Here is a 26804-nt window from a genome sequence, read left to right as displayed (position 1 = left end):
CTGCAAGCAAGTCTAACTATTATCGATCACCATTTTCCATTGACTGAACCAGATAACTTTTCGTTAATACCCCTCAAAATTTACTCATAACAAGAAACATTTTTAAAAAAAATCAAAATCAAAATAAAAATGTAAATAAATTGCATCAACCAAATGCATGTATATTTTTTTAAAAAAAGAAAGAATAAGTGATTTTTTATTGTTTGTCTAGTGTCCCCTCCAACTCAAAAGTCTCAAAAAATTCCACGCATGGGATCCACACACAGACGAGGAAAGACAAAGAGAGAAGTTAAAATAAAAACAAAGAGCGTGGGGCTAATCGTCCTATAAAACCTTCTAAACACCAAGAGTCTTACTTCATTTCCTCCTTCTCAAAACCCTGAAAAACTCACTCCTCTCTCTTATCCCTTCCACACCATACTCACCGCTACGTTCAAACGCAGCGTTTTACCTCAAAATCCTCGCAAACTCGCTCTCGCAATCGCCATTGTTGCTCTATGTAAGAACTTTCTTCTCAATCGCATAAAGTCCTTCTACGGTTTTTCCTGCAACGTTCTGTGTTTGTGTTTGTACATGGATTATTAGGTTTTTCTTTTTTTGATTTTTTTCATCAGTGCTTTTGATGTGTTAATCGCTATAATAGATGATCGACTGTGCAAACACTTTACCTAGTTAAATCTAAGCATGTTTTTTTTGCCATTTCTTGATCGATTTCTAATTGTAAATGTGTGTGCCAATTGCTGTGTTCGGAATCTTGCTTCGGCGTGTGCGTAATGCTCTGTCAAATATTGTGGTGTTAATTACATGCTTGTTTATTGTTTGTGTTTGATGAACTTTTGCTTTTCTGTGGCATTGTTCGCTCTTGATGATCATGCGTGCTAGCATCGTGTTAAGATTATGTTAGACCTTTGTGTGAGTGAAGGCCCGTAGCGGTGAAATACTCTTATTTATATTGAATGAGGTTTAAAAAATAAGGAAATATAATAATGAGCAATAATGGAAATAATCCCATACTAAACTGTTGTAATTAAAACATATGAAATCATATATTAATTCATATATAGTGAATATTGGGTTTGCCCCAAGGATCTCCAGAAGTTCCTGTATGTTAATTTTAGAGGTTACCAATTTGTTGTTAAAAGGCCGTGTTATTCTCTATTTGCATATGTTTGTGTATTGGTGGAATGTTTCATCCAAAGTTTACTTGGGATGTAGCTTCTTTGTGGTGTTTTGCTAATGATCATTTTAGGATTGTGTCTTTGGCATATCTATATAGAGTTGGTGCGCTGTTATATGTATTGTATTGACAGTTTTTTGGCTTGACTTGCTTGAGTCCCATTATTTCTTGACAGTTTGTCATGTACATTGGCCTTCAAGCAACAGAGTTTCTAAGAGGCCATAATCATCAATCCTGGATAGTGGTGCTAAGTGGCCGATCTAAAAAATCGAATAGTCGGATATCAGATATTGGGACAACTGGTATTCTAATATTATTTAACACTCACTTAATATATAATAAGAGTTAAAAAATAGAAAAAATACTCAATTCATAATTGATAATAAAAAGTACCTAAACAAAACATACAAGTAGCTGCTGCTGGTCAGCATCTGGATATTAAAGGAAAAAAAAAAGAAAAGTTGACAGTGAGAATTTTTTTTGAAAGTGGGTGAAAGAGAGAGAGGAAAACAGAAAATGGAAAATATATGTGGAAGATATGGAAGTGGAGGGAAAAAGAAAAACAGCAGAAAAAGAAAAAAAAAAGACTAAAATATGAAGAAAGAAATCTGTAGGAGTGGCAGAGAAGGGGGTTTCTTGAAATTGGAGTGGGTTGCCGGAGAAAAAGAGTAAAGCTTGGAGAGGCTGGTTGTGTGTGGTAGAGGAGAAGAATGAAGGGGTTGGTTTGTTTGTTTTTTTTTTTACTTTTTCTTTCTTTAAAGCTGATGTGGTATGAAAATTCCCAAAATGTCCCCACTAATTATCAATTTTTTTATCAGTCCACTTACTATCACTTAGTAAGGGTATTTTGGGTATTTTTAAACAATTTTGATGTTGTGCCCATTCCACCCCTGTGATTGTGTTTGTTCCACCACTCCCGGAGTTGTGATGGCTGCACCACTGAACTGAGACGCGATAGTCTCGTTGTAGTGGCCCAGGGAAGCGATGCACTGCACTGGCGGGATAGTGTATTGTAAAGCAATCGTATTTTATGTTGATAAATCAACAATTTTAAAGCTTACAATGTTGGAAGTTCAATGATTGATTTTGATTTCTATCTCTTACCATACCCAATTGTAACGTGAACAAGGAACATTCCTGCCACTACCTTATACATTATTAATGAGAGTAAAGAGGGTGAGAATATCACCCTTTCTTTCATTGAGTATGAGTTTCATCATGTCATGAATATTTTTTCTTCTTTTAGTCTTGTTGAAGGTGTTGAAGTCTGGCTTCATTTCCTTTTTTGGAGGAATGCTGTGTAATTTATATGAATCCATCCTTTCAGTCATTGGCACATGCTATGTTTGTCTTGCTTTAATGCTGTTGCTCTTAAGGCCTTAACAATATTTGCTCAGAATTTGGAACAATTTCTTGACAAGGGAGTGATCAAGAGAATGACAGTTGTTTATGAGTTTCCGTTTTTTCTATTATGTGGATGAAAACAGCTGTTTTATTTAATTGAAAGATTCTATGTTGTGAATAAAGTTTGGAAATAATTGACTTTTCCTTCTTTTTCCTGTCAGGACTGCACTGCTCATTTTCCTTGGACAAGTGCTATTGTAGCTGGATTTGCTGACGAGTTCTGCTGTGATCTTTTTATGCAGAGCTATCTTTGTATTTTAGAGTATTCTTGTAATTCAAACAGTTGCAGATTTGAAAACATTATCTTGTACACCTGTAAACATTTAACATTTTAGTGTTACTATATCCAATTTGATCAACTTTGGAGGTGTCTGATGATTTGTATTGAACTGATTCTTGCTTTAGATTCTTTTGTGTTTCCTCCTCTAAATATATACTTGAGTTCAAATGAAATCATGTAGATTTATATTGATTATAAGTGGAAAAAGGAGACGAACTGACTTCATCTGATTTGTTGGATACACTTTGTACACAGTGAAGAATGGAGACTTTAGCACAACTGGAAGCAATGTGCGAAAGGCTTTATAACTCGCAGGACTCTGTTGAGAGAGCACATGTGGAAAGCACCCTGAAATGCTTTTCCTTAAACACTGACTACATTTCACAGTGCCAATATGTTCTGGATAATGCATCCTCCCCATATGCATTGATGTTGGCAAGTTCGAGCTTATTGAAGCAAGTGACAGAGCAAAGCCTTCCTTTACAGCTCCGGATTGATATTCGTAATATTCTTGCTTGCAAATGACTATGACTAGGAGTATTTTAGGGCCTCTATATATTTTGTCTTGGGTGTGGGAAAAACACATTATTTGTCCTTTTCCTAAACAGAATTTACTAACATTTTGGCATTACGGAATACATTCTTCAGTTCTTGCAGACTTAATTTTGCATGTATTGAAAAATTGGCATAAAGTCTCTTATTTCCTTTTCCGGTTGTTTTTGGGAAATTTGGGTTCATTATTTTGGATTGTCTTGCTGTCAATTTTCCCATAGTGTGGTTGCTCCATTTGCCTTTTTCTTTTAACACAAATTGATCAAATTGTTATTCTGCTTGAAGGGAACTATCTCATAAACTATCTGGCCAGCAAAGGACCAGAACTGGAGCCCTTTGTGCTTGGATCCTTGATCCAACTCTTTTGTCGCATTACAAAGTTTGGTTGGCTTGATGATGACAAATTCACGGAGGTTGTTAAAGAGGCAATGAACTTCTTGAGTCAGGTGACATGTTATGTTTTTATAATGTAGCTACAGTTATCTGAATATGCAATTTGTACATCTCACAACTATTTCGTTTTAGTACATTCCATTTTCTTGAAGTTTGAATAAATGCAAGTCCATATATTTCCCATGTGTTTGTTTCACCATCCAATATGTGCATCAGCTGTCAGGCTTTAAAATCATGTCAGAAATTTAAAATTACAGTGGCTACAAATGGTCGCTTCTGCTATGACTCATGTCTAAGGAAAAGTAACTCGTATCCAAACATACACTTCATACATTAATGATAACATATTAGCATCATATATAGTTCAAAAAAATATTAACATCATATATTAGTGATGAAGCTTGCTAGTCCATTTTAAAATTACACAGTAGCTACAAATGGTCGCTTCTGCTGCGATTCATGTCCAAGGAAAAAGAGCTCGTATCCAAAATAGACTTCATGGATTAATGGATAAACACAAGGGGAGTATTCCCACAAAATCCCAAGGACCATTTTCTGCAACATGTAAGTGGGTCTGCTGTTGGAACTAAAGCAACAAGATGGAAATGCTGGTGGGTAGTGCTAACATGGACCATTTGGAAGCATCGAAATGAGGTGATCTTTGCTAATCAAACTTTCGAAGGAAGTAAAGTGATGGAAGATGCGATTTTCCTATTATGGACATGCCTTAAACTTATGGAGAAGGGTTTCACCCTGCTTTTCAATCACTGGTCCTCTCATCTCACAGCAGCTTTTTGTAATTAGGAAAGGATGGTAGCCGTAGTATTATAAGTAATTAGTGCTGCGTAATTGTTCTCTATTTCCTCGGGTTCAGCTTGGTTCTTACTACATGTATCTTGGCATTCTGAACCAGTTGTTAATCCAATCCCCTTATGTATCTACAGTACCTCTGGTACTCATTTATATATATGCTACTTACTCTTGCTGAGCAAAAAAAAAAAAAAAAAATTAAAATCATATATTAACATCATATATTACTGTTAAAGATGCAAAAAAGAAAGGAGTCATATATTGTTTCTTCACAGTCTTAAAAGGATTTCAGAAATGAAAAGGGAGAGAAAAGCTCAAGCTTCAGAAATGGAGTTTTTGATATTAACTAACTAAACTAAAATCTCTTACATCTCTAGTATTTATACTAGAGCTAAACAACTATTGTAACTGACAGTAGTAACTGTCGACTAACCTAAGGTTAGTTGAGGTTAACTAACATAACTAGCATACATCTACCCTGCCCTGTGCCCAGACCTCAATAAGTGGGAGCCTCGTGCTTTGGCTCACCTCATGTCATACTTCACGATTCAACTAAATGCTAAAGCCAACATTTTGAACAAGGAAATAGTTTGTTTAGTTTCCCCAAACATTAACAGTTGTGAATTCTTATTTAGCAACTAACTATGATGTCTTAGAGATTAGAGCACAGATCGTTTACTATAGATAGTGAGATGAGATCGAGAGAGAGAGAGCGAGAGGGAGAGGGAGAGAGAGAGAGAGAAACATTGGGTGGGAGAGAGTTAGGTTTAAAGACCAATCAGTAGAGAGAGGTAGAGCGAGCTCTAAGGGGAACTTCCGATGGGTAGGCCCAGGCAACACAGGAAGAAACCAGCAAAACAACATTTCAAACTTGAGGGATAAAAAAGATATATCATCCTTTTACTTCACTCGATTTTCAAACGATACCATGAAGAAGGAGCTGTGGCATCATTTCAGAAAGTGGGGCGATGTGCGGGAAATCTTCATACCCAACAGAAGGAACATTAATGGAAAGAGGTACGAATTTGTCAGATTCAAAAGACACTCACCACTTGGCAAAACAGCTCGACAGTATCATCATCGGGGGGTTGAAGATATATGTCAACATCCCTAGGTACAATAGGGAGAGGCCAAGATAGAGGGCTCCAGGAAACAAGTCACAGGACCAAGACGACAACACCCAAGTTGCAGCTGATCGCATCGAGAAACAGCAACACACAAATCAGGGATCATATGTTGAGGTACTGAGAAGAAATATTGGCCCTAAGGGGCCACGAATGCCTTACAACAGCCATTCCCAAGCGCATCAAACTTCCATATCTTCGATCTACCTCAACATAGAACCCGACGACACCAACTGGTTGAAGGATGCATGGGTAGGGCGGCTAACAAACCCTGCAATGTTCGATAGAGTGGAGGAAGAGCTGTTATGGGAAACTGGATTTGATATATCACCCTAGTATATCGGTGATGATCTAATCCTTTTACTTGGACTCACGGACAGTGGAGTTGAACAACTCATGAATGGTGGGCAACATGGAGGGGCATCAATGTTTTATTCAATGGAGAAATGGAACCCAAGCTTACGCACAGGATTCAGGTTGACATGGGTCCAAGTTTGGGGCATTCCGCTTCAGGCTTGGGACTCGAAGCACTTTAGGCACATATTGGTAGCAATGGGGGATATGGTGGACGTGGATGATGATACAGAGGAGAAGCGGAGGCTTGATAGGGCTAGGGTGCTCGTAAAGACACCATGGAGACCGACAATCAACCACACAGTTGATGTCCACATAAGCAGCGAACGTTTCAAGGTGTTTGTTGTCGAGGAAACTGGTGGAGGTAGCCATGATTGCCAGTGGAGACACCGTAGCTTTAGTGGGTAGTCGGACGAGATTGTTTCTGACGACAGCTCTCTCGGGAATCTTACTCCGAGAACCGATGACCATGATGGGGGCGACATATCGGAGCCTGAATCGAGGAATAACGCCGATGATGACCATCAAACACTCCTATTACCTAGCGGGTCTCGTGACTGCAGTTATCCACTGGGCAATGCCGCCAGTCCGCAAGTGACAGGTCAGGTCACATCAAAAATCGCAGAGCCAGACTCAACGGCTACATATGATCATGACACGCTATCCAAACACCGTGCGGTGAAGTGTATCGGGGGCGCAAGTGCTGCAGGAGGGGGAAAGGATTATCACGATAAAGGAAAAAGGGGTGAGGGAGAATCCATAGAGGCAACAGACGCACTGAAGGAGAAAGCAAAAGCACTTGCTGAGGTGGCAGCAACATGCAACGTGGCAGAAGTTAAAGAACCTGGGGCAGCAAATTTTAAAATTGAAAAGGCCCAAGTGGCAGCATGTGAAAAAGCAGTGCATGTGGAGCTGAAGACCACTAACGTGAAGGAAGGAGGGCCCAATAATAAAGAGGGGCGTTCTACCTGCACCCCCCCAAAGCACAAACACCCTTCGGGCCTTATGTTGCACAATAATAACGGAGGATTCGAAAACAATTGCATGGTGTACTCAAGAAAAAGGTGGTACCAAAAGAAAATTGTTGTGGGTCAGCCTTCACCTATTAAGGTGACACCTATAAGGCTGGGTAACTCCCAAACCCAGCACCCCCAGGGAATGGTGCAAGAGGGGCCTGCCGCCAGCAACCAAAATGACTCCACAACAGAGAAAGCATCACTCAATGAAGATACAGAGGAAACTACGGAACTACAAAATTCCGAAGAGGCATCCGACATCTGGAATCGGGCCAAAAAACTAGGGGCTACAGGAGGAGATGATCCGCATCCAATTATTGCCAAACTAAAGGATGTTGTGGGTCAGCCTTCACCTATTAAGGTGACACCTATAAGGCTGGGTAACTCCCAAACCCAGCACCCCCAGGGAATGGTGCAAGAGGGGCCTGCCGCCAGCAACCAAAATGACTCCACAACAGAGAAAGCATCACTCAATGAAGATACAGAGGAAACTACGGAACTACAAAATTCCGAAGAGGCATCCGACATCTGGAATCGGGCCAAAAAACTAGGGGCTACAGGAGGAGATGATCCGCATCCAATTATTGCCAAACTAAAGGAAATGGAGGATAGAGATAAGAAGGAAGCAAAGAGGTTGGGAAATAACAGCGGTTATCCATGAATATAATATCATACGATGTCATAGGTTTAGGGAGGGTTGTAAAATGGGCAACCATTCGTAGACTGATCAAAAAGGAGAATGTGGATATGATTTGTATACAGGAGACAAAGAGAGAATCAATTGATAAAACAATGTGCTAGTCATTGTGGGGGGATGCGGATGTCAGTTGGGAGACGCATCCCGCTGTCAATACAACAGGTGGTATTTTATGCTTGTGGAGTGAACGAACATTTAAACTACAAATGAAAGTTGTTGGCTGTGGCTTTATTTTCCTGAGAGGAGAATGGTTGAGGGAGGCACAACAAATCAGTATACTTACAATTTATTCCCCCTGTGAAATACAAAATAAGAGGATATTGTGAGATCAGGTTAGGCAACTAAAGCATTCTCTATCAGGGGATTTCTGGTGCATCTTGGGTGACTTTAATAGCATCAGGTACCTTGCTGAGAGATTTGGGATTTGCCAAAGGGGTTTAGGGACAAACGACATCAAGGAGTTCAACGATTGGGTAGATGACTTGGAGTTGGTAGATGCGCCATGGCTGGGGAGAAATTTCACCTGGTTCAGACCAAACGGCACATCCAGGAGTAAGCTTGACAGATTCTTGCTTTCTCCTGAGTGGCTTGAGAAATGGCCTGCAAGCACTCAATCTACTTTACCTAGGAATTTCTCAGACCACTGCCCAGTCGTGCTCAGGTCTACATCAGTCGACTGAGGTTCTAAACCTTTTAGGATCCTAGATTGTTGGTTGTCAGACAAGTCTTTTAAGGAAATAGTCATTAATTGCTGGACTTCCAATCAGCAACCAGGATGGGGTGGATATGTCCTCAGAAAAAATAAAGAGGCTGAAGCAAAGGATGAAAACGTGGAATAGGGAGCAGTTTGGAGACACTCTAAGGAGGGTCAAGATGATTGAAGATGAACTAAACAAACTAGAGGAGGATACAAGCCAAAGACAATTATCTACTCAAGAAAAGCTGAAATTGTAACAACTGCAGGAAGCTCTGTGGACAGCTGCCCAAGCTCATTAATCATTGTTGAGGCAAAAGGTGAGAATTAGGTGGATCAAGCAAGGAGATTGCAATTCTCGATATTATCACGTGATGCTGAATGCTAATCGTTGGAATAATTATCTAAAGGGTGTCATGGTTAGTGGAACTTGGTTTCACGAGCCATCGAAGGTAAAGGAGGACGTCAGAGCATTTTTCTCACAAAGATTTCAGGAATCAGCTCATCACAAGACTTGACTGGATGGGATCTGTTTTCAGAAAATAAGTCAGCACCAGAATGATAGGCTGACTGCTCGCTTCCAAGAGGAGGAAATTAAACAGGCCATATGGGATTGTGGGAGTGACAAAAGCCCGGGGTCCGATGGTTTGAATTTCAATTTCATCAAGCAGTTTTGGCAGCTACTCAAACCTGATATCCTTTGCTTCCTTGATGAATTTTATGTTCATGGTGTTTTTTCGAGGGGCTGTAATGCATCCTTCATAGCTTTGATACCCAAGGTGGCTGACCCTCGATTTTTGAATGACTATAGACCTATCTCCCTGATTGGATGCATGTATAAGATTGTTGCTAAGTTGTTGGCCAACAGAATGAAGAAGGTGATGGCTCTTATTGTTGACGAAACCCAATATGCTTTTATTGAAGCAAGACACTTATTACATAGTGTTCTCATTGCAAACGAGGTGATTGAGGAGGCCAAAAGGAGCAGCAAATCATGTCTTATATTCAAAGTTGACTATGAGAAGGCATATGATTCGGTCTCCTGGGATTTTCTGTTGTACATGCTGGACAGAGCAGGCTTTAGCTCCATATGGATTAAATGGATTGAGCGGTGCCTGAAATCTGCGTCCATTTCGGTTTTGGTCAATTGTAGCCCCACGACTGAGTTCTTTCCTAAAAGGGGATTAAGGCAAGGAGATCTGCTAGCACCTTTCTTGTTTAATGTGGTAGCTAAAGGGTTGAATGGTTTGATAAGGAAAACTAAGGAGGAAATTAGTACAAGGCCTTTCAAGTAGGCTCAAATAAAGTGGAGATCAGCATTCTACAGTTCGCTGATGACACAATCTTTTTTGGGGAGGCAAATATGGAGAATGTTAAAATAATCAAAGCCATTCTAAGGACATTTGAACTTATCTCGGGCCTTAAAATCAATTTTGCTAAGAGTTGTTTTGGAGCTTTTGGTGAATTTGATCTTTGGAAGCAACATGCAGCTAACTATCTGAATTGTCGTTTGTTGGTTCTTCCTTTTACTTACCTGGGAATACCCATAGGAGCAAACCCGAGGAGATGTCGCATGTGGGATTCTATCATCCACAAATGTGAGAGAAAGTTAGCGAAGTGGAAACAGAGACACATATCCTTTGGGGGGGAGAGTGACACTCATACAATTAGTGCTAACATCGATCCCTATTTACTTTTTTTCTTTTTTCAGGGTGCCTAAATCGGTGGTGGATAAGTTGGTGAGAATACAACATAGATTCCTATGGGGAGGAGGACCCGACCAAAACAAAATTGCATGGATCAGCTGGGAGACAATGTTCTTGCCAAAAGAGAAGGGAGGATTGGGCATAAAGGACATCAACAACTTCAATATGGCATTGCTTGGCAAATGGGAGTGGAATCTTAGGCAACACAAAGGGGAATTATGGGCTAAGGTGTTGGAATCAAAATACGGAGGATGGAGAGGCTTGGCTGAAGTGGATAGGGTAGGTCACAAATCCATTTGGTGGAGAGACTTACAAAAGGCTCTTACCAGCTCACATCAAGGATAGCTTATTCAAATGGGAATGAAGTGGAAGGTGGGTAGCGGAGATCAAATCAAATTTTGGGAGGACAAGTGGACCGGGGAGGAAGAATCTTTGGTTGAGAAATATCCTAGACTATACTTAATATCATTACAGCAGCATCAAGTCATAAGATCAATGGGAATGCATAAAGACATAGGGTCGGAGTGGAATTTTACTTGGAGAAGGTCACTGTTTGAAAATGAAATCGACTCAGAGGTTAGTTTTCTCAGAGATATTGCAGTTAAGTCAATTCAGCAACAAGGCCCAGATGCTTGGGTGTGGTACAAAGACCCAGCGGGCCAATACTCAACATGCAATGCATACATGTTAGGGGAAGAAGCAGCAGCTGGCAGGCAGGAGGAGTGTTTTGAGAAATTATGGAAAATAAGGATTCCAGCTAGGATCGCGGTTTTTGCATGGAGGTTGATAAGAGACAGATTGCTGACAAGACAAAATTTGCGGAGGAGACAAGTACAAATCACAAATATGCTATGTCCTTTCTGTAGAATTGAAGAGGAGGGCGCATCCCATTTATTCTTCCACTGCAGTAAAATACAACCCATCTGGTGGGACACTATGTCATGGCTGCACATTAAAGGTGCTTTCCCATTAAGCCCAAAGCAGCATTTTCTTCAACATTTGGGTGTTCAAGTTGATGGAGTAAGGATTAACAGATGGCAATACTGGTGGTTAGCCTAAACTTGGTCCATTTGGAAGCTTAGAAACAGTATAGTGTTCTCTAATGCAACTTTTAATGCTAATTCATTGTTTGAAGATGCAACATTCCTACTTTGGTCTTGGCTTAGGAGTTTCGAGAAAGATTTCACAGTCCATTTTAATCAATGGGCAAGCAGCTTTACACAAAGTTTTATGTATCAGCAGAGGATTACATAGTTATGAGCCTAATTCATGTAAATTTCATATGAAATCTATATCCATAGATTGGTTCCCTTTCAAAATATGAATGTCTGATTGAGGAACCATTTGTATGGTCCTTTTCTTTTCTGTATTATCAGTACCTCTGGTACTCCATTCTATATATATATTATCTTTGCTGATAAAAAAAACAAACTAACATAACTAGCATAGCTAACTGCAGTTATAACAGAACAGGGAGTAATTCTACTCATCTACTCTACATTAAGTTGAGACTCAGTAAGAGTAGAAGGTTTTGAAGTGAATAGAGAAGGGTAGGGATACTTTGACCCATTAAACAGGACATCTTTGGACATGTAAATTCTGCCATTAGAAGCTAAACATTTATAGCCCTTATGTATGTAGGAGTGGCCCTAAAAGATACACCCGTGACTTGTGTTGAACCTTATGGGAGTTAGGGTCTTAAGAGAGGGAAGCAAGCACAGCCAAAAATTCTGAGGAAGGAGTAATCTGGAGTTTTGTGGAACAGCTTCTGAAAAGGCACTTCATTCTGAATGGATTTGGATGGGAGCCAGTTAATTAAATACACTCTAGTAAGAAAGGCATGATCCCTGTAGTTAGGGGCGGAAAATGGGTCAACCGCCCTGTTGCTGATCTGCCAAAAAAGGTTGCCCCGCCCCGCCCCGCCCCGCCCCGCCCCGCCCCACATAAGAAAAGTGGGTTGGGAATTCAAGCCCTCCCCGTATATGCTTGGGTTGGCGGGTTGGCCCGCCAAAGACAAAATAATAAGAAAAAAATAAAAATATTTTAAAGTAATTTTATCTTTTATAAGTATTAAATAATAAATACTTACTAAAAAATTAAATGTATTACATTAAATTTTGAATAATAATATATTTAGACAAAAATTAAATAAAATAAAAATTATTAATATATGTATAAAATATCAAAATAAATATTAAATTTATTTATTTTTAACAAAAATGGGTTGGCAGGTTGGGCCGTCCCATTTGCCCTCAATCCATTTTTTTGGCAGGTTAAAGTGGGTTGGCAGTATGAAAACGTCAACCCGGCCCGCCAAAAATAAGCGGGTTGGTCCATCAGGTTGGACCCGTTTTGCCACCCCTACCAGTAGTGGAGAGGCATAGCAGCCTGAGATAGCGAGGTCAAAACCCATGTCTACTTTGTGCCTGTGCTTCCTTTCTATTACCCCATTTTGATGATGGTGTGGGGATAGATTAACCTGTGCTGAATACCTTCTTCACTCAGAAACTTAGTGAAATGTCTGTACTCTCCACCCCAGTCAGATTGTACAGTCTTTATAGGGAAGTTAGAGTATTTACCATAGCTTTAAACTGCTTAAACAAATCCAGTGTTTCTGATTTATTTTTCAGTAGATAAATCCATGTAAATCTGGTATTAGCATTAACATAATACCTGTAACCAGAATTGGATAAAAAAGGTGCAGGGCCCCACAGATCAGTGAAAACAAGTTCAAAAGGACTAGAATAGACAGATAAGGAAGGAGAAGAGGGCAGTCTATGTGACTTGCCAACACAACAATGAGAACAGAAATCTGAAACAGTTTTATTGATTGAAGGAATTTTACAAATCTGTGATACAAGTTTCATGACATCTGTATTAGGATGACCTAATCTAGCATGCCAAGTGGCAAAAGAAGAAATTGTACAAGGGGCAGAATTGCCAACAGAAGTATTATTTGAGGAACTATCTACAGTTTCAGAACTAGAATTGGAGCAAACAGTGGTATTAACAGAGAACTTTGACTTGGGAAGTTGAAGCAAGTCAGGAAATTGGTTAAGATCATCTTGTCCCACCAAGCCCTTGAGGAGAATCTCTTTAGAAACCTATGATTTCACCTAACAGAAGGTAGGATGAAATTCAAAATAAACTAGATTATCCTTACAAAACTAACTCACACTAATAAGAATTTTAGTAATTGAAGGAACATATAGCAAATTGCTAAGAATTAGAGGAAACGTAGGGTTTAAAGGAGATTGAAATGAAGTTAGACCTGTGGAGTTAATGTCAAGGAGCTGTCCATTACCAAGTGTTATCTGGTCTGACCCTTCAAAAGGTGTTAATTGCTGTATATTTTGAGAAACATTGGTGACATGGTGGGATGCACTAGAATCCGGATTCCATCTGTTTGAAGGTGCTGAACTAGCAGTAGCTATGTTGGCTTGAGAAGGAGCTGAAGGAGCAATGGTGGCTTGGATTCCAGCATTTGGCACATAAGGCATTGGAGGGTAATAGTATGGAAAAGGAGCCATGAACGGCATATACTGTTGAGCAGAAGAAGCTTGTTGTAATGGAGGTTGCTAGGTTACAACTTGCTGAGTGGAGAAGTTTGCTGTGATGAAGAAGTGGTTTGTGTGTTTTCATAAACCATGGGCTGTGTAGCAACACAATTTTCTTCATAGCGATGGTAGCAAAAGGAAGCTTCATGGCGAAATTTGTGACAAACTTGGCATTGAACATTGGCAAACCTACCACAACCTCAACCATCTCCTCTACCAGCATTGCCTCTTCCTCCATTGCGGCCTCCATAGCCATGTCCACCTTGGCCAGAATTAAAAAATCCGTTACCATTTTTGCATTGTTACCGTTGTTTGAAGTATTGAAATTATTATAATTCCCTCGAGTTAGGTGAGCTTGAGCATCAAAAGTCTGAGTGCTTGAGCTACCATTGGAGGAACTTGGCAAACTTTTCTGTACTTGAACCGGTTGAGCATAGGCTGTACTGTTAGAAGTTGAAGCTCCTTGGGAGAAATTAACAGCAGAACTAGAAGAAGCTCCTTGAGTCAAATTAACACTGATTTGGGAGTCATGTTTCTGAAATCTATCAAGCCTAGCTTCATGACCTAGCACTAATGTTTCAACCTCATCAATGGAGAGAGTTTCGAACTTACTGCAAATCAATGACTTAGTAGACTCATAATCCCTAGGTAGCCCCTCAAGAATTACATCAGGTTGCTGATTGGATGAAATTGTGACTCCAATTGAACCAAGCGGATCAACTATAGTCTGAATTTGAAGCAAGTATTCAGACACTGACTTATTTTGCAATTGCATGTTACGAAACTCAGTTCTTAATTGACGAGTTTTTGCACGAATTGAAGAACAAAAATGAGAATGATAACTATCCCATAGATACCACGAAGTGCGACATCCAAGAAGCCTAGGAAGTGCCTCTGGAGATATCATCGATTGAAGCCAGGACAACAACAGCTGATCTTGTGATTCCCAAGCAAGGTACTTTGGAGAGGAGATTCCGAGATCTCGATCTGCTAGGGTTCTGAATTGTGAAGGTATTGTAGGATTGACCAGAAAGTGATGAAGGCGATGGCCTTTCAACACAGGTTCAACTTGCTTACACCACAACAAGTAGTTTGAGTTTGTGAATTTCGCAGAGATCGCATGCGAGAAAGAGGAAGGCTGCGAAGACAAAGAAGTCACAGTTGCCGGAATTGCTGTTGGAATACAGAATGACTGAAGTGGTGTCACAACCTCTAGAGTCATCGTCGGAAACGGCTGAGGCTGAGGAACCATCATCAGAAACGGTTGAGGAACTGCTGTTGAAAACTCCATCACTGGAGTTAATGTTCTAGTCACCGGAATTGAAGAATCTTCTACCAGAGTTAATGAAATTGACGATGGAGGAGGAGATTGAATTTTTTTTGCGGAAGCCATTGTTAACAACACAAGGATCGAACAAAGCTCTATGATACCATAAAAGGATTTCTGAAATGAAAAGGGAGAGAAAAGCTCAAGCTTCAGAAATGGAGTTTTTGATATTAACTAAAACTCAACTGAAATCTGTTACAGCTCTAATATTTATACTAGAGCTAAACAACTATTGTAACTGACAGTAGTAATTGTCAACCAACCTAAGGTTAGTTGAGGTTAACTGACATAGCTAACTGTAGTTATAACAGAACAAGGAGTAATTCTACTCATCTTCTCTAATAAGTCTGCTTGCTTGGGCTATGGTGTATATCTCTGGTCACGGGATTTCAAAAATAGACAGCTGCATGTAATTAGTGATGAAGCTTGCTACTTTCTAGTCCATTTATAATCATTTTAAATCTTATATATATTATTATTTTAAAATAAATGCTTATTTTTTATTGGGAGTATGAAAACATCTAGGATAGAATAAACCAAAAGCTTTTGATTGATCGAAGCAAGTTCTATTAACTGCCACCATGGTGAGTTTTGGACATGTTGATTGGTTACTTTTGTTATTGGCTCGTGATGTTTTAGGCCTTTGTAGTATTTTATTATACATTTTGTTTTTGTTTTGTCCGGTTCTTTTTATTTTGTTTTTACCCTAATTATTATTACTTCTTTTGTACTACCTCTGGTATTTAAGAAACAAATTGGTGTGTCCTAATTATACGAAACATAGACTAGTTTTCAAACTTATTCAGGGTTAAATTTTTTTTTTATACCCTCAATTTATTGTTAACTCTATTTACTAGGCATTCATTCATTCCCTATACAAAGTAGGTGCCTTATTTTTTAATTGAGGAGTAAACATTCACTTAAAGCATTTAATCTTAAGGGCATTTTTGGAATAAAATTTGAATTTATGTTAGTATTATTTAAAAATAACTAATTTAACCACTTTCCTTTGTCTTGATGATTTAGTCCTATGTTTCTTATATATAGGACCGTAGGTAGTATTACACATCTAATTGCTTTGAGTCTTTATTTGACAAATGTAATATTTTTAGCAGGCACAACACCATTATGCTATAGGTTTGAAGATATTGAATCAGCTAGTTTCCGAAATGAATCAGGTCAGAGTCAATGCCTTATATTTCAATGGAGAAGTAATAGCGTGCCATTAAAAGCAGTGCACTGGCTATAGCTTGGTGTTACTCTTCCGGCCCTCAGAGCCTTTGTTTCACTTTTCCTAGCATTGTACTTTTAAATTTTTATTATGTCTTTTTTTTTAAAGTTGACTTGTTATTGTTTGCTTTGCCCCAAGTTAATGATGATTGTCTTTTAAGGTATGACTTTTAGGTATTAGTGATGAATATGTCTGTTTTTTTTTTTATCAGCAAAGATAAATTATATATATAAATAATCAAGTACCAGAGGTATAGTGAATACAAGTAGTTAAGTTTCCAGACTGATGGTTCCAGAATCAGACTATAATCAGTCTCGACAGGAACCAATAGCTGGGTGAATACATTGTTAAAGTGCTACCCTTTTCTGAACTTACTACCCCATCCTAATAAACAAAAGCTGATGGCATGTTAGACAACCAATGGCTGTAGGGAAGAGCAAAATCCTTCTCAAAAACCTTCAACCACGTCCATAGTGTAAATATAGCATCGTCCATCACCTTGTTGCCATCAAAAGTTTGGTTTGAAAAGATTATATTGTTCCTTTGTTGCCACACTGCCCATGTAAGGGCCAGCCACCAACACCTCCATCTGATATCCCTAATACCCTTGGCCAAACAATTCACATGTTGGGAGAAATGCTGCCTTGGGTTATGCGGGAAGACACCTTGAATTCTCACCCACGACCACGATTCCCACCATAAAGGGAGTATTTTGTCGCAGAGGAAAAATAAGTGTGCTTCATTTTCCTTTGAGTTCCTGCAAAAGGGACATGATGTATCAATGATTGCCACCTGCCTCCTAATCAAATTCTTTTTTGATGGCAATCTTTAAGTAATCTCCATGCAAAAACCGCAAATTTAGGTGGGATCCTTAGCTTCCATAACTCTTCAAACACCTTCACATCGTCCCCTTCGAAGTCCTCTCCTCTCAACACATCATAGGCACTTCTAACTGAATACTGTCCACTAGGGTGTGACCTCCAAATACTGGGGGGTTGTATGCCTAGAAAGGCCCATATTTGTTTCAGGCCCAAAGTACTTCACGTTGGGGGCACGTGAATTTTCAAATTCAAGCGTGTGTGGCCCGTTGTGGCCATAAATGCTGTCCATCTTTTGACCAAGGGTAGGGTCAGCTATAATCTCTTCAAGGCAAGTTTCAGTACCACCCATTGATGATCTGGCAGCTTCTTTCCTCTTTCCCGCAACCTTAGTTTCAGTACCACCCATTGATGATCTGTTTTTCCACTGCACAAAAACAGAACCTCTATGGTGGGAAACTCAGTCATGGGTAAACTCTTTGGGTGCATTCCCACATAACTCCAAAGATCACTTTCTGCAACACGACAACAGGTCTGCTAATGGGGTAAAAGCTAGAAGATGGAAGTGCTTGTGGGTAGCACTCACATGGGTCATCTGGAAGCATCGAAATGGGGTAGTATTTCATAACCAGTCTTTTGATGGAAGCAAGGTCATGGAGGACGCCATATTCCTAACTTGGTCATGGCTTAAGGTTGCGGAGAAGGGATTCACAGTGCCATTTAGTTTTTGGTCCTCACACCTCAAAGCAGCTTTCTAACTCTAGGGAGTGATAATATGTATAATAGGTTCAATCTGTGCAGGGCATGTATTTTCCCCCTACATTTTCATTCAGATGCTTAATGCTCTGAATCTGTTATTTCCATACTAACTATATGGTCTATAGTACCTCTGGTACTCTTTTTCATATTTATATATAATTAATTTTGCTGAGCAAAAAAAAAAAAAAAAAAACATCCTCTTCTCCGTAACCTGCAGGAAGGATTGTCAGATATCCTTCGACAGGCTCCAATTCTTTCCCCTTGGAGCCTCCTGTACTATGCGACACATGGGTTGGGCAGTGTGCCCTATTGGTGCAGTTGTTACCCAGTGGGTCATCTTCAACATTGTGACCACTGGGTAACGTTGCGGACTGCCAGATATTGCAGTTGTCGTCGTGTTCGTCGCCGACTGGTTTCGGCAAGTGATCGCTCATCCATGATCGAGGGGTTACTGTGTCGCCTTCGTCGGAGACGATCTCCTCGGATGAATCCCAACTGCTCCTGCGATATTGGGCACAAGACATCTCTACGCTGCAGTTCTCTTCCACCATATGGACACGATGAATATCTCCTTCGATGTGTATGGCCACTGAGTGTTGAATTAATGGTGGCCGAGGTGTTCTGACGAGGACCCTTACCCGGTCAAGCCTTTGCATGTGTTCTACATCATCATCAACTTCCACCAAATCTCCTACCGTCGCCACAATCTTGCGGATATTTTCCAACTTCCACGCTACTAACGGAATACCCCAACATCGAAGCCAGACCAACCTATTTCCCGGTCGCAACTCCGAGCTCCATTTCACCAGCGAGTAAAACAGGGTTGAGCCTTGGTTAGTTTCTTCGCTTATTATCTCTGCTGCTTTCTCATCAGAGAGCCCAAGAAGGAGGATCATGTCATCACCTAGATACTTGGGTGATACACCTGGACCTAAGGTCCATGAAACCTCGTCTTCAAGTCTTTTGAAAATCTCTGGCTTCTTCATTCTTCCTACCCATGCGTTAGTGTAACATGTTTTGTCTCCCTTCGGAATGTCAAGGATGAGCGAAGAGTGTGATCCCCCGTACTCTGCTAAATGGGTGCCTGAGATTCTTCTTTGTCCGGTCTTCTCTGTATGCGGAGCCACTGCCTCTCCGTACGTCCTATTGACTGCCGTGCTATGTGCTGCCCTATTCGGAGCTATTTCCATTCGATCCATATCAACCACGCCCTCCCCTTGCTTCTTGTGTTTGTCTTTGTTTTGGTTCTGGCTCGCCTTTCCTCTCCTGTATTTCGGAATGTTCACATGCATCTTGAGGCCCCCTACAATAATGTTATCTAGGTATCTTTCGGTTCTTCTTTTGTCGGAAACTCCTTTGAATCGTATGAATCCATACCTCCTCCCTTCTTTGTTTCTCTGTTTGGGAATGAAGATTTCCCACATATCCCTCCACTTTTCGAACTGGGTCCATAACTCTTCTCTGTTACATCCTCAGGGAACCTAGTGAAGTAAAACGATGTGATATCAGTTCCGTCCCTCCAATTTCTTCGTTGATGGTTACTATCCTGTCGAAGCCCATTTCCGCCGTAGTGTTGTTTGGAATCCGCTCTCACATTTAGTTCTGCTCGCGATTTCCCTCTCTTTCTATTCTTGACGGTGGTCCACTCTCGCTCTCTGTTAGTCTCTCTCTCTCTCTCTCACTCTCTCTCATTCTCTAATGTAATGTGTATCTCTAATTCGCCTGCCCATCCACTTTGTTGGGTGGATGACCAACAATCATGCACAACTCTTATAAAGGAACTGTCTAGAAGCCAAGAATCCAGAACCCTAAAAGGTTTGGGTCCCCAATCAATAACTTTCGACCTAAGGATATTTGGACAATGATCTGAGAAATTTCTGTCCAAGGTGCATTGCATGGTTGCAGGCCATTTGGTGATCCACTCAGGTGACACTAGAAATCTATCAAGCTTGCTTTTGGCTGATCCATTCGGTCTATACCAAGTGAACTTCCTCTACCTCCAAATCTTCAATCCACTCATTAAACTCCTTTATGCTATTATCCGCCTCTCCTCGTTGACATCTGCCAATCCTTTTTGAAGGGTTTCTGACATTGTTGAAATCCCCCAAAATGCACCATAATCCTTCATTATGAGAATTTTTCAGCTGCTTTATGTTCTCCCATAGACTTCTCTTGCTCTGAACATCACAAGGTGAATAAATGTTTGCAATATGCACCTGTTGAGCCTCCTTAAGCCCTTGACCTAACAATAAAATGAAGCCACTGCCTATGACTTTACTGTGCACTTTGCAATCTTCTGCATTCCATAAACACAATAACCCGCCTGATGTGTTTACTGCGGGCTGCAATTCCCACCCTACCTCCGAATCCCCTCACAAAGTATGGCACACACTCATGTCAATGTTTTCTGTTTTAGTCTCTTGAATACACAACAAATCGATTTTTTCTTTCCGGACCATTCTCCTAATTGCAGCCCATTTTACCCCCCTCCCTAAGCCCCTTACATTGTAGGAAATAATATTCATGGGTTTTGTATTCTTGCACCCAATTTCTCTGCCTCCTTCAAATCCCTTTCCTCCATTTCCTCAATTCTGTTGATTAGCCTCTGTTGGTCTATTTCACTTGTCATCCCCATCACTTTAGCCATGTTCCCGATAGCTTCTGCTTCCGGTAACTGAGAAGTGAAAAGTTTGGCTTTTTGTGTGTCCTGCGTAACAGATGTATCTATTTTTTGGCCCAAGTGCCCACTGTTCAGGGAAGTGCCTTTATCATTCTCTGCCATTTGTTGCTGTTGTGTGTTGATGAAAATGTTTTTTTCTTTCAGACAGCCCTCTGAAATTTGCCTTTGATGCCACCTTGTTCGTGAATAAAATTTAAAATTGTTGCTGGGGGCGAAATCTATTTTTTGTGGGCTGTTTCCGCACATGGGCTTATTAGCAGTGGGGGTGTGGGTAGAAACTCCAAGCCCATTACATTAGACTTCAGTTTCCAGCTGGCATTCACGTGCCACTTTTCCCACTGAAATGAATATGTCTGTAGTTTCACATTTGAGTACTTTTCTGAGATTTGAGCATCTATTATGTGTGTATTAGAAATTATTTGTTTTCATTGTGTTTGCTTTGTTTGGTATAGCTGCCGCTTTTTGATCTACCATCTGGTAGACTCATGGGGTATCAAAACCATATGAATTGTCAATATTAGCATCATATTACATTACTGTTACAGGGTTAGTACCGATCGATCAATACCTGAAAGTTGGTCCTCATTCTGACTCCTATCCACCACTTCTTTGGATTGGGTTAATGCATATAGAGCAAACATGATGCATTGGAGAGTAATGATATGACACTGAACTAAGTTTCTATGGAACACTGATTTTTAATATTTTTATTTTTTTCTTTTCTTTGGACGTGTAGACTTCTTGTTGGAATGACTGTTGTATAAAATAGTTGTTTAGAGGTCTTTACAATTTCAGGAAATCTAGATTGCTTAAAGATGGGTAGGTTTGAGTTCTTCTATCAATGAACAAAAATTATAGGTTTAGAGGTATTGGAGTATGAGTGTGTAAATACATAACCGTGTAAATAGTTTTGTTTCATATTAGACAACAGTGTATATGTTGTAAGGACTGTTAGTTTTCACTAAACTGCACCCAAGTAGTTACATTCTGTTAGAAGTTAGTTAGAGGTAGTTAGAGTTAGTTTACATTCTGTTAGAAGTTAGTTAGAGGTAGTTAGAGTTAGTTGTGGTTAGTTTGTCTAGTCAGAACTCTTTAAATACCTTTGTTGTATTTAACTCATTGAGTTTTTCTTTCTGAGCAATAATATCAGCTTTATTTTTTTTCATTTTCTCTCTCACTCACTCTCACTTAGTTTATCGAAAATGGTATCAGAGCCATTTTTTCATAAGCTTCTTCTTCTGTGAAGCTTCCTATTGTGTGTCCATGGCTTTCGCTCCTTCCAATTTTGTTTCTCAGCCATTTCCCAATTCGGTTGCAGAGAAACTTGATGACTCCAATTATCTGCACTGGCATCAACACGTGTCAATCTGGAATCACAGAAATAAGATAGTCTTCCAAAACCACACGTTTAATGGGAGTAGATTAATGGATGAAGCGGTTTTTGTCCTCTGGTCGTGGATTAAATCTATGGAGAAGGATTTTGCTGTACACCTAAATCAGTGGTCTTCAAACATAAAGGAAGCTTTTAATAGCTAGGTAGGGTGGGGTGGTTTATATACATGTAACAGTCTTAGGGGTAATAGCTTGGGTCTCTGTATTCACAAGATCCACATGCTTATTTTCTATCAATAGTTGTATCTATAGTACCTCTGGTACTTCTTCATAATAATATATATCTATTTTTGCTGAGCAAAAAAAAAAAAAAAAAAACGTAGAGCCAGCGATCAAATCGCACAAGCTGTAGCGATTTGTGGTTAATGTTGTCGTTCCTTCGCGTTACCTCACCGAAGACGATCGCATCGTTGATCGAGTTAATCCAGAATATGAAACCCCTGGGAGGTTCAAGACCAAACGCTTCTTGTTTGGGTACAATCTACACTTTCAAAGTCTATATTGTCAAGAGTTCTTGGTTCCAATCACTCGTATCAAGTTTGGGACAAAATCCTTGAGTACTTTAGCCTCCACTCCAAATCTCGTGCGCGACAACTTCGATCTACCATGCGTGCTGTCAATCTTGATGGAAAATCAATTGAGGAATACTTGCACAAAATCAAAGGCTACGTTGATGAATTAGCTGGCGTGGGCGTTCTGGTTTGTCACGAGGAGTATGTTGATGCACTCCTCGAAGGGTTACCGTGAGATTATGCGCCAGTCATCTGTGTTATCGAGAGTAAGAAGCGTACTCCCTCTATTGCTGAAATTGAAGCTCTTCTTTATGGCCATGAGACTCACCTTACACGCTACAATCGAGATGCTCAAATGACCAGTTCTGTGTTGCTAAACTACACTCAAGGCTACTCGCATCCAAACACCTACAAAGCTGGTGCTTATTGAGACTTGTATGGCCGCGGTGGTGGCCGTGGTATCTTTTTTGATCGAGGTACTGGATGTGGCCATAGTATCTTTTCTGGTATCTTTTCTAGTGCCAAATTTATGTCAAATATGGGCACATTGCAAATGTTTGTCATTTCAGGACTGATGTTAGCTTTCAACCACATGAGTCGCTCACTCTTTTTGATCCTACTACGATGCATCCCATTCCTTATTCAGCTGGTCCACCTAGAACCTCTAACACTTGGGTTAATCCCAATTCTAAGTCAACAGGCTCAGTTCATAATCAGCCCAGTGCCATGCTCACAAACTTAGCCTCTCATGGGACTGCTCCAGCTGGCTCCACTTGGATACCAGATTCTGGAGCTAGTTTTCATGTTATTGGTGATTCTCAAAACATTTAGCAGTTCACTCATTTTGATGGCCCAGATCAAATCTTTATAGGCAATGGTGAAGGTTTAAGTATCTCTAAAACTGGTTCCTCTACCTTTATTTCTCCAACTGATACTGGTATAACTTTTAAACTTCACAAACTGTTACATGACCCTTCTATTTCAAAAAATCTGTTAAGTGTGAGTCAGTTTGCCAAAGATAACTCAATGTTTTTTGAATTTCATCCTCATGTCTGTCTTGTCAAATCTTAGGAGACACATAAGGTCTTCCTTCAAGGATTTGTCGGTGTTGATGTCCACTTTTGTTCCAGTTACAAATGCTGACCTCTCTTATTCAACTGCAAATATCAATAGTAGCTCTAATATAGGCTCAAAATCTGTTGTTTCTTCTACCAGTGTTGCCAACCTTTGGCATGCTAGTTTAGGTCATCCAAATGATCATGTTATGAAAATTGTTCTTAATCATTGTAACATTTCCCATTTGAATAAAAACTTCACAGAATTCTGTTCCTCTTGTTGTATGGGTAAAACTCATAGACTACCTTCTCACAATTCCACTTTTGTATATTCACCTTTAGAACTTATTTACACTAACTTGTGGGGACCTTCACATGTCCCTTCATATGCTGGTTATACATATTATGTTTCCTTCATTGATGCTTTCTCTAGTTACACATGGATTTTTCCTATAAAGTCCATAGCTGAAACCATTGTTCTCAAAAATTTCAAATCTATGGTTGAGTTACAACTTAATACCAAGATAAATAGTATTCAATCAGACTGGGGAGGTGAATATAGACTATTCTCTAATCTCCTACTCTCCTTTGGCATCTCCTATTGACTAATTTGTCATCACACTCATCATCAAAATGGTGTGGTTGAGAGAAAACACAGACACATAGTTGATTTGAGTTTTTTTTTTGGAAGGCAAAAATATGAATATTATTAATAAACTAAACAATATCAGAGGTACTGAAGATAACAATTACAAGGCACCAAGGTGCCACCTTCCAAAAAATAGAAACAACAACAACCCCAACATAGCCCACCAAAAAAGGACACCAATACAAATACCCAAATTTAACCAAAGGCCTCCACAAGATTGGTAGACCAGTGGTTAAATGATGTATTGAAACCTTTCTCTCCAACTTTTAGCCAAGACCAAGCTAGAAATAAGGCATCATGCAATACTTTTTGCGGTTCAAAAGGAATGCCTTGAAACAGCAGGGAATTCCTATGCTGCCAAATTGTAATAGATAAAGCAATCCACCACCCGCCCCTCCTACTCTGATTACTCCTTGCAACAAATCCATCACAGAATTGGATAAAGTGGCTAGCAGGATCAGCTGGAAGAGGTCCTATAGCCCGGATCCATCCCATGGATTCCCACCACAGCCCCCTAGTCATTTTGCAGTGGAAGAGAAGGTGCCCAGCCTCCTCATGGTGACAACCACAGAGAGGGCACATAATATCCTGAATAGGAATATTTCTTCTGGACAAATTAGCCCTAGTGGGGAGTCTATCCAAAAACAACCTCCAAGAGAAAATCGCAACTCTTGGGGGGATTTTCAGATGCCAAAGGATCTGGAAATTCCTCCTGCTAGGAACAGGACTGTTGGAGGGCATCAGGAGCCTATAAGCTGACTTAGTGGAATAGACACCACTAGAATCAGCTTTCCAAAGCATGGTATCCTGAACCTGATGCTGGATAGAGATATCAGAAATTTCATCCATGAAATCAACAGCCAACGCGTACTCATGGTCAAATAATCTCCTTCTCCACTTGAACTCCCAGCTCCATACGTTCTGAGAAAGTTTTCCCATCTTAGAAATGGAAAGATTTTGCTGTCTACTGATCATGAAGAGTTGATTATACTTCTGCTGCTGAAGATTACAGTCCTCACTCAGCCAAGAATCTTGCCAAAATTTGATTTTGTCCCCACAACCAACCTTCCATACCATATTCTGGTGGATACTGTGGAAATCAGGCTGATTATAAAGTCTTCTAAGGTCCTTCCACCATTGGGAATGCCAAGCTTTATCTCTGCCACTCTGCAGGTCTGCCTAACCTCCATATTTGGAGATTAAAACTCAGACCCAAAACTGATTGTGGTTAGCAGCTAGTTCCCATATCCATCTCCCCCTCAATGCTGCATTGAATTTGGCCAGGTCCTTTATCCCCAAACCCCCCTCACTCTTTGGAAGACAGACCACTTCCCATTTTACCCAAGAAATTCTCTTGTGCTGTTGATTTTCCCCCCACATAAAATTCCTTTGAAGAGACACCAGCTTATCAACTACTCTTTGGGGGATCTTGAAGAAAGATAGGAGATAAATAGGGAGAGCATTTAGAACAGACTTTATCAAGGTAACCCTGCCACCCATTGATAAATTCTTCTGGTTCCACTTGGAAAGCTTAGCTTCAAACTTAGATATCATAGGCTCCCAAACAGCCCTGCTTGATGATTTAATTCCAATAGGCATACCAAGATAATGAAAAGGAAAATTCCATGTGTCTAGAATTCAGAAATTGGGCTACTTCCTAAATCCAACTGGCCTGAACCCCCACAACCCCAATTTGGCTTTTGGCAAAATTGATCTTCAGACCCGAGGCCATTTCAAAGCCTCTCAGCATTGACTTCAAGACTACAACATTCTCCCAAGAGGCCTCACCAATAAAAACTGTGTCATCTGCATATTGCAGAATATTTGTAGGCACATTTTACTTCCCAACCAAGAAACTTCTATAAAGGTCTCTGTTAAGGGCCTCTCTCATCATACCAGTAAGACCCTCAGCCACTATGTTAAAGAGCAAAGGAGCTAGAGGATCCCCTTGCCTCAATCCTCTAGAAGGAACAAATTCCTTTGTGGGGCTCCCATTAACTAAGACTGAAATGGTAGCTGTTTGGAGACAAGCAGAAATCCACTTTCTCCATTTAAGGCAGAAACCTAATCTCATCAACATATAGTCCAAAAAAGACCAAGATACTGAATCATAGGCTTTTTCAAAGTTCACTTTAAATATCATAGCAGGCTTCTTTCTCCGAATAGCTTCATCCACCACTTCATTGAGAATCAGAATTCCATGAAGGATATGCCTATTCTTTATGAAGGCTGACTGCCTTTCATCTATTAGTCCTGGTAGCACTACCCTCAACCTGTTTGCTAGGAGCTTAGCCATGATTTTATACATGCAACCAATGAGAGATATGTGCCTATAGTCATTTAAAGACTGTGGTTGGGTTATCTTGGGAATAAGAGCCACAAAAGATGCATTACTTCCTCTAGGAAAAGTGCCATGAGCATGGAATTCGTCCACAAATCTTCTAAAATCAGGTTGCAGTAGCCCCCAAAACTCCTTGATAAAATTAAAATTAAAGCCATCTGGGCCCGGGCATTTATCTCCAGCACAACTCCCAACAGCATCCTTGAGCTCTATGTCAGAAAAGGGAGCAATCAACCCCTCTCTTTGATATTGATCTATGGAGGGAAAGTAAACCCC

The 26804-nt window shown here is 40.1% G+C and overlaps 1 protein-coding gene across 6 annotated transcripts in view; it reads left to right on the top strand.

Moving 5' to 3' along the window:
• The first annotated feature begins 317 nt into the window (after positions 1 to 317).
• Positions 318 to 26804, top strand: part of LOC114370133 (exportin-7-A-like) — a 94450-nt gene continuing 67963 nt past the window's right edge. The window contains exons 1-5 of one of the 6 annotated variants that reach the window (XM_028327419.1): positions 319 to 499; positions 2743 to 2851; positions 3122 to 3363; positions 3699 to 3859; positions 16207 to 16269. In XM_028327419.1, coding sequence (XP_028183220.1) covers positions 3123 to 3363; positions 3699 to 3859; positions 16207 to 16269 — 465 coding nt within the window. In that variant the 5' untranslated portion in view covers positions 319 to 499; positions 2743 to 2851; position 3122. Of the gene's footprint in view, positions 500 to 2742; positions 2897 to 3116; positions 3364 to 3698; positions 3860 to 16206; positions 16270 to 26804 lie in introns of all 6 variants that reach the window. The other 5 variants (XM_028327416.1, XM_028327418.1, XM_028327420.1 and 2 more) reach the window with 5 other exon arrangements.

Source organism: Glycine soja, chromosome 10, assembly GCF_004193775.1.
Source record: "Glycine soja cultivar W05 chromosome 10, ASM419377v2, whole genome shotgun sequence".
NCBI lineage: Eukaryota > Viridiplantae > Streptophyta > Magnoliopsida > Fabales > Fabaceae > Glycine > Glycine soja.
The sequence above is the reverse complement of the archived record's forward strand: the minus strand, read 5'-3'. Positions and strand labels throughout refer to the sequence as shown.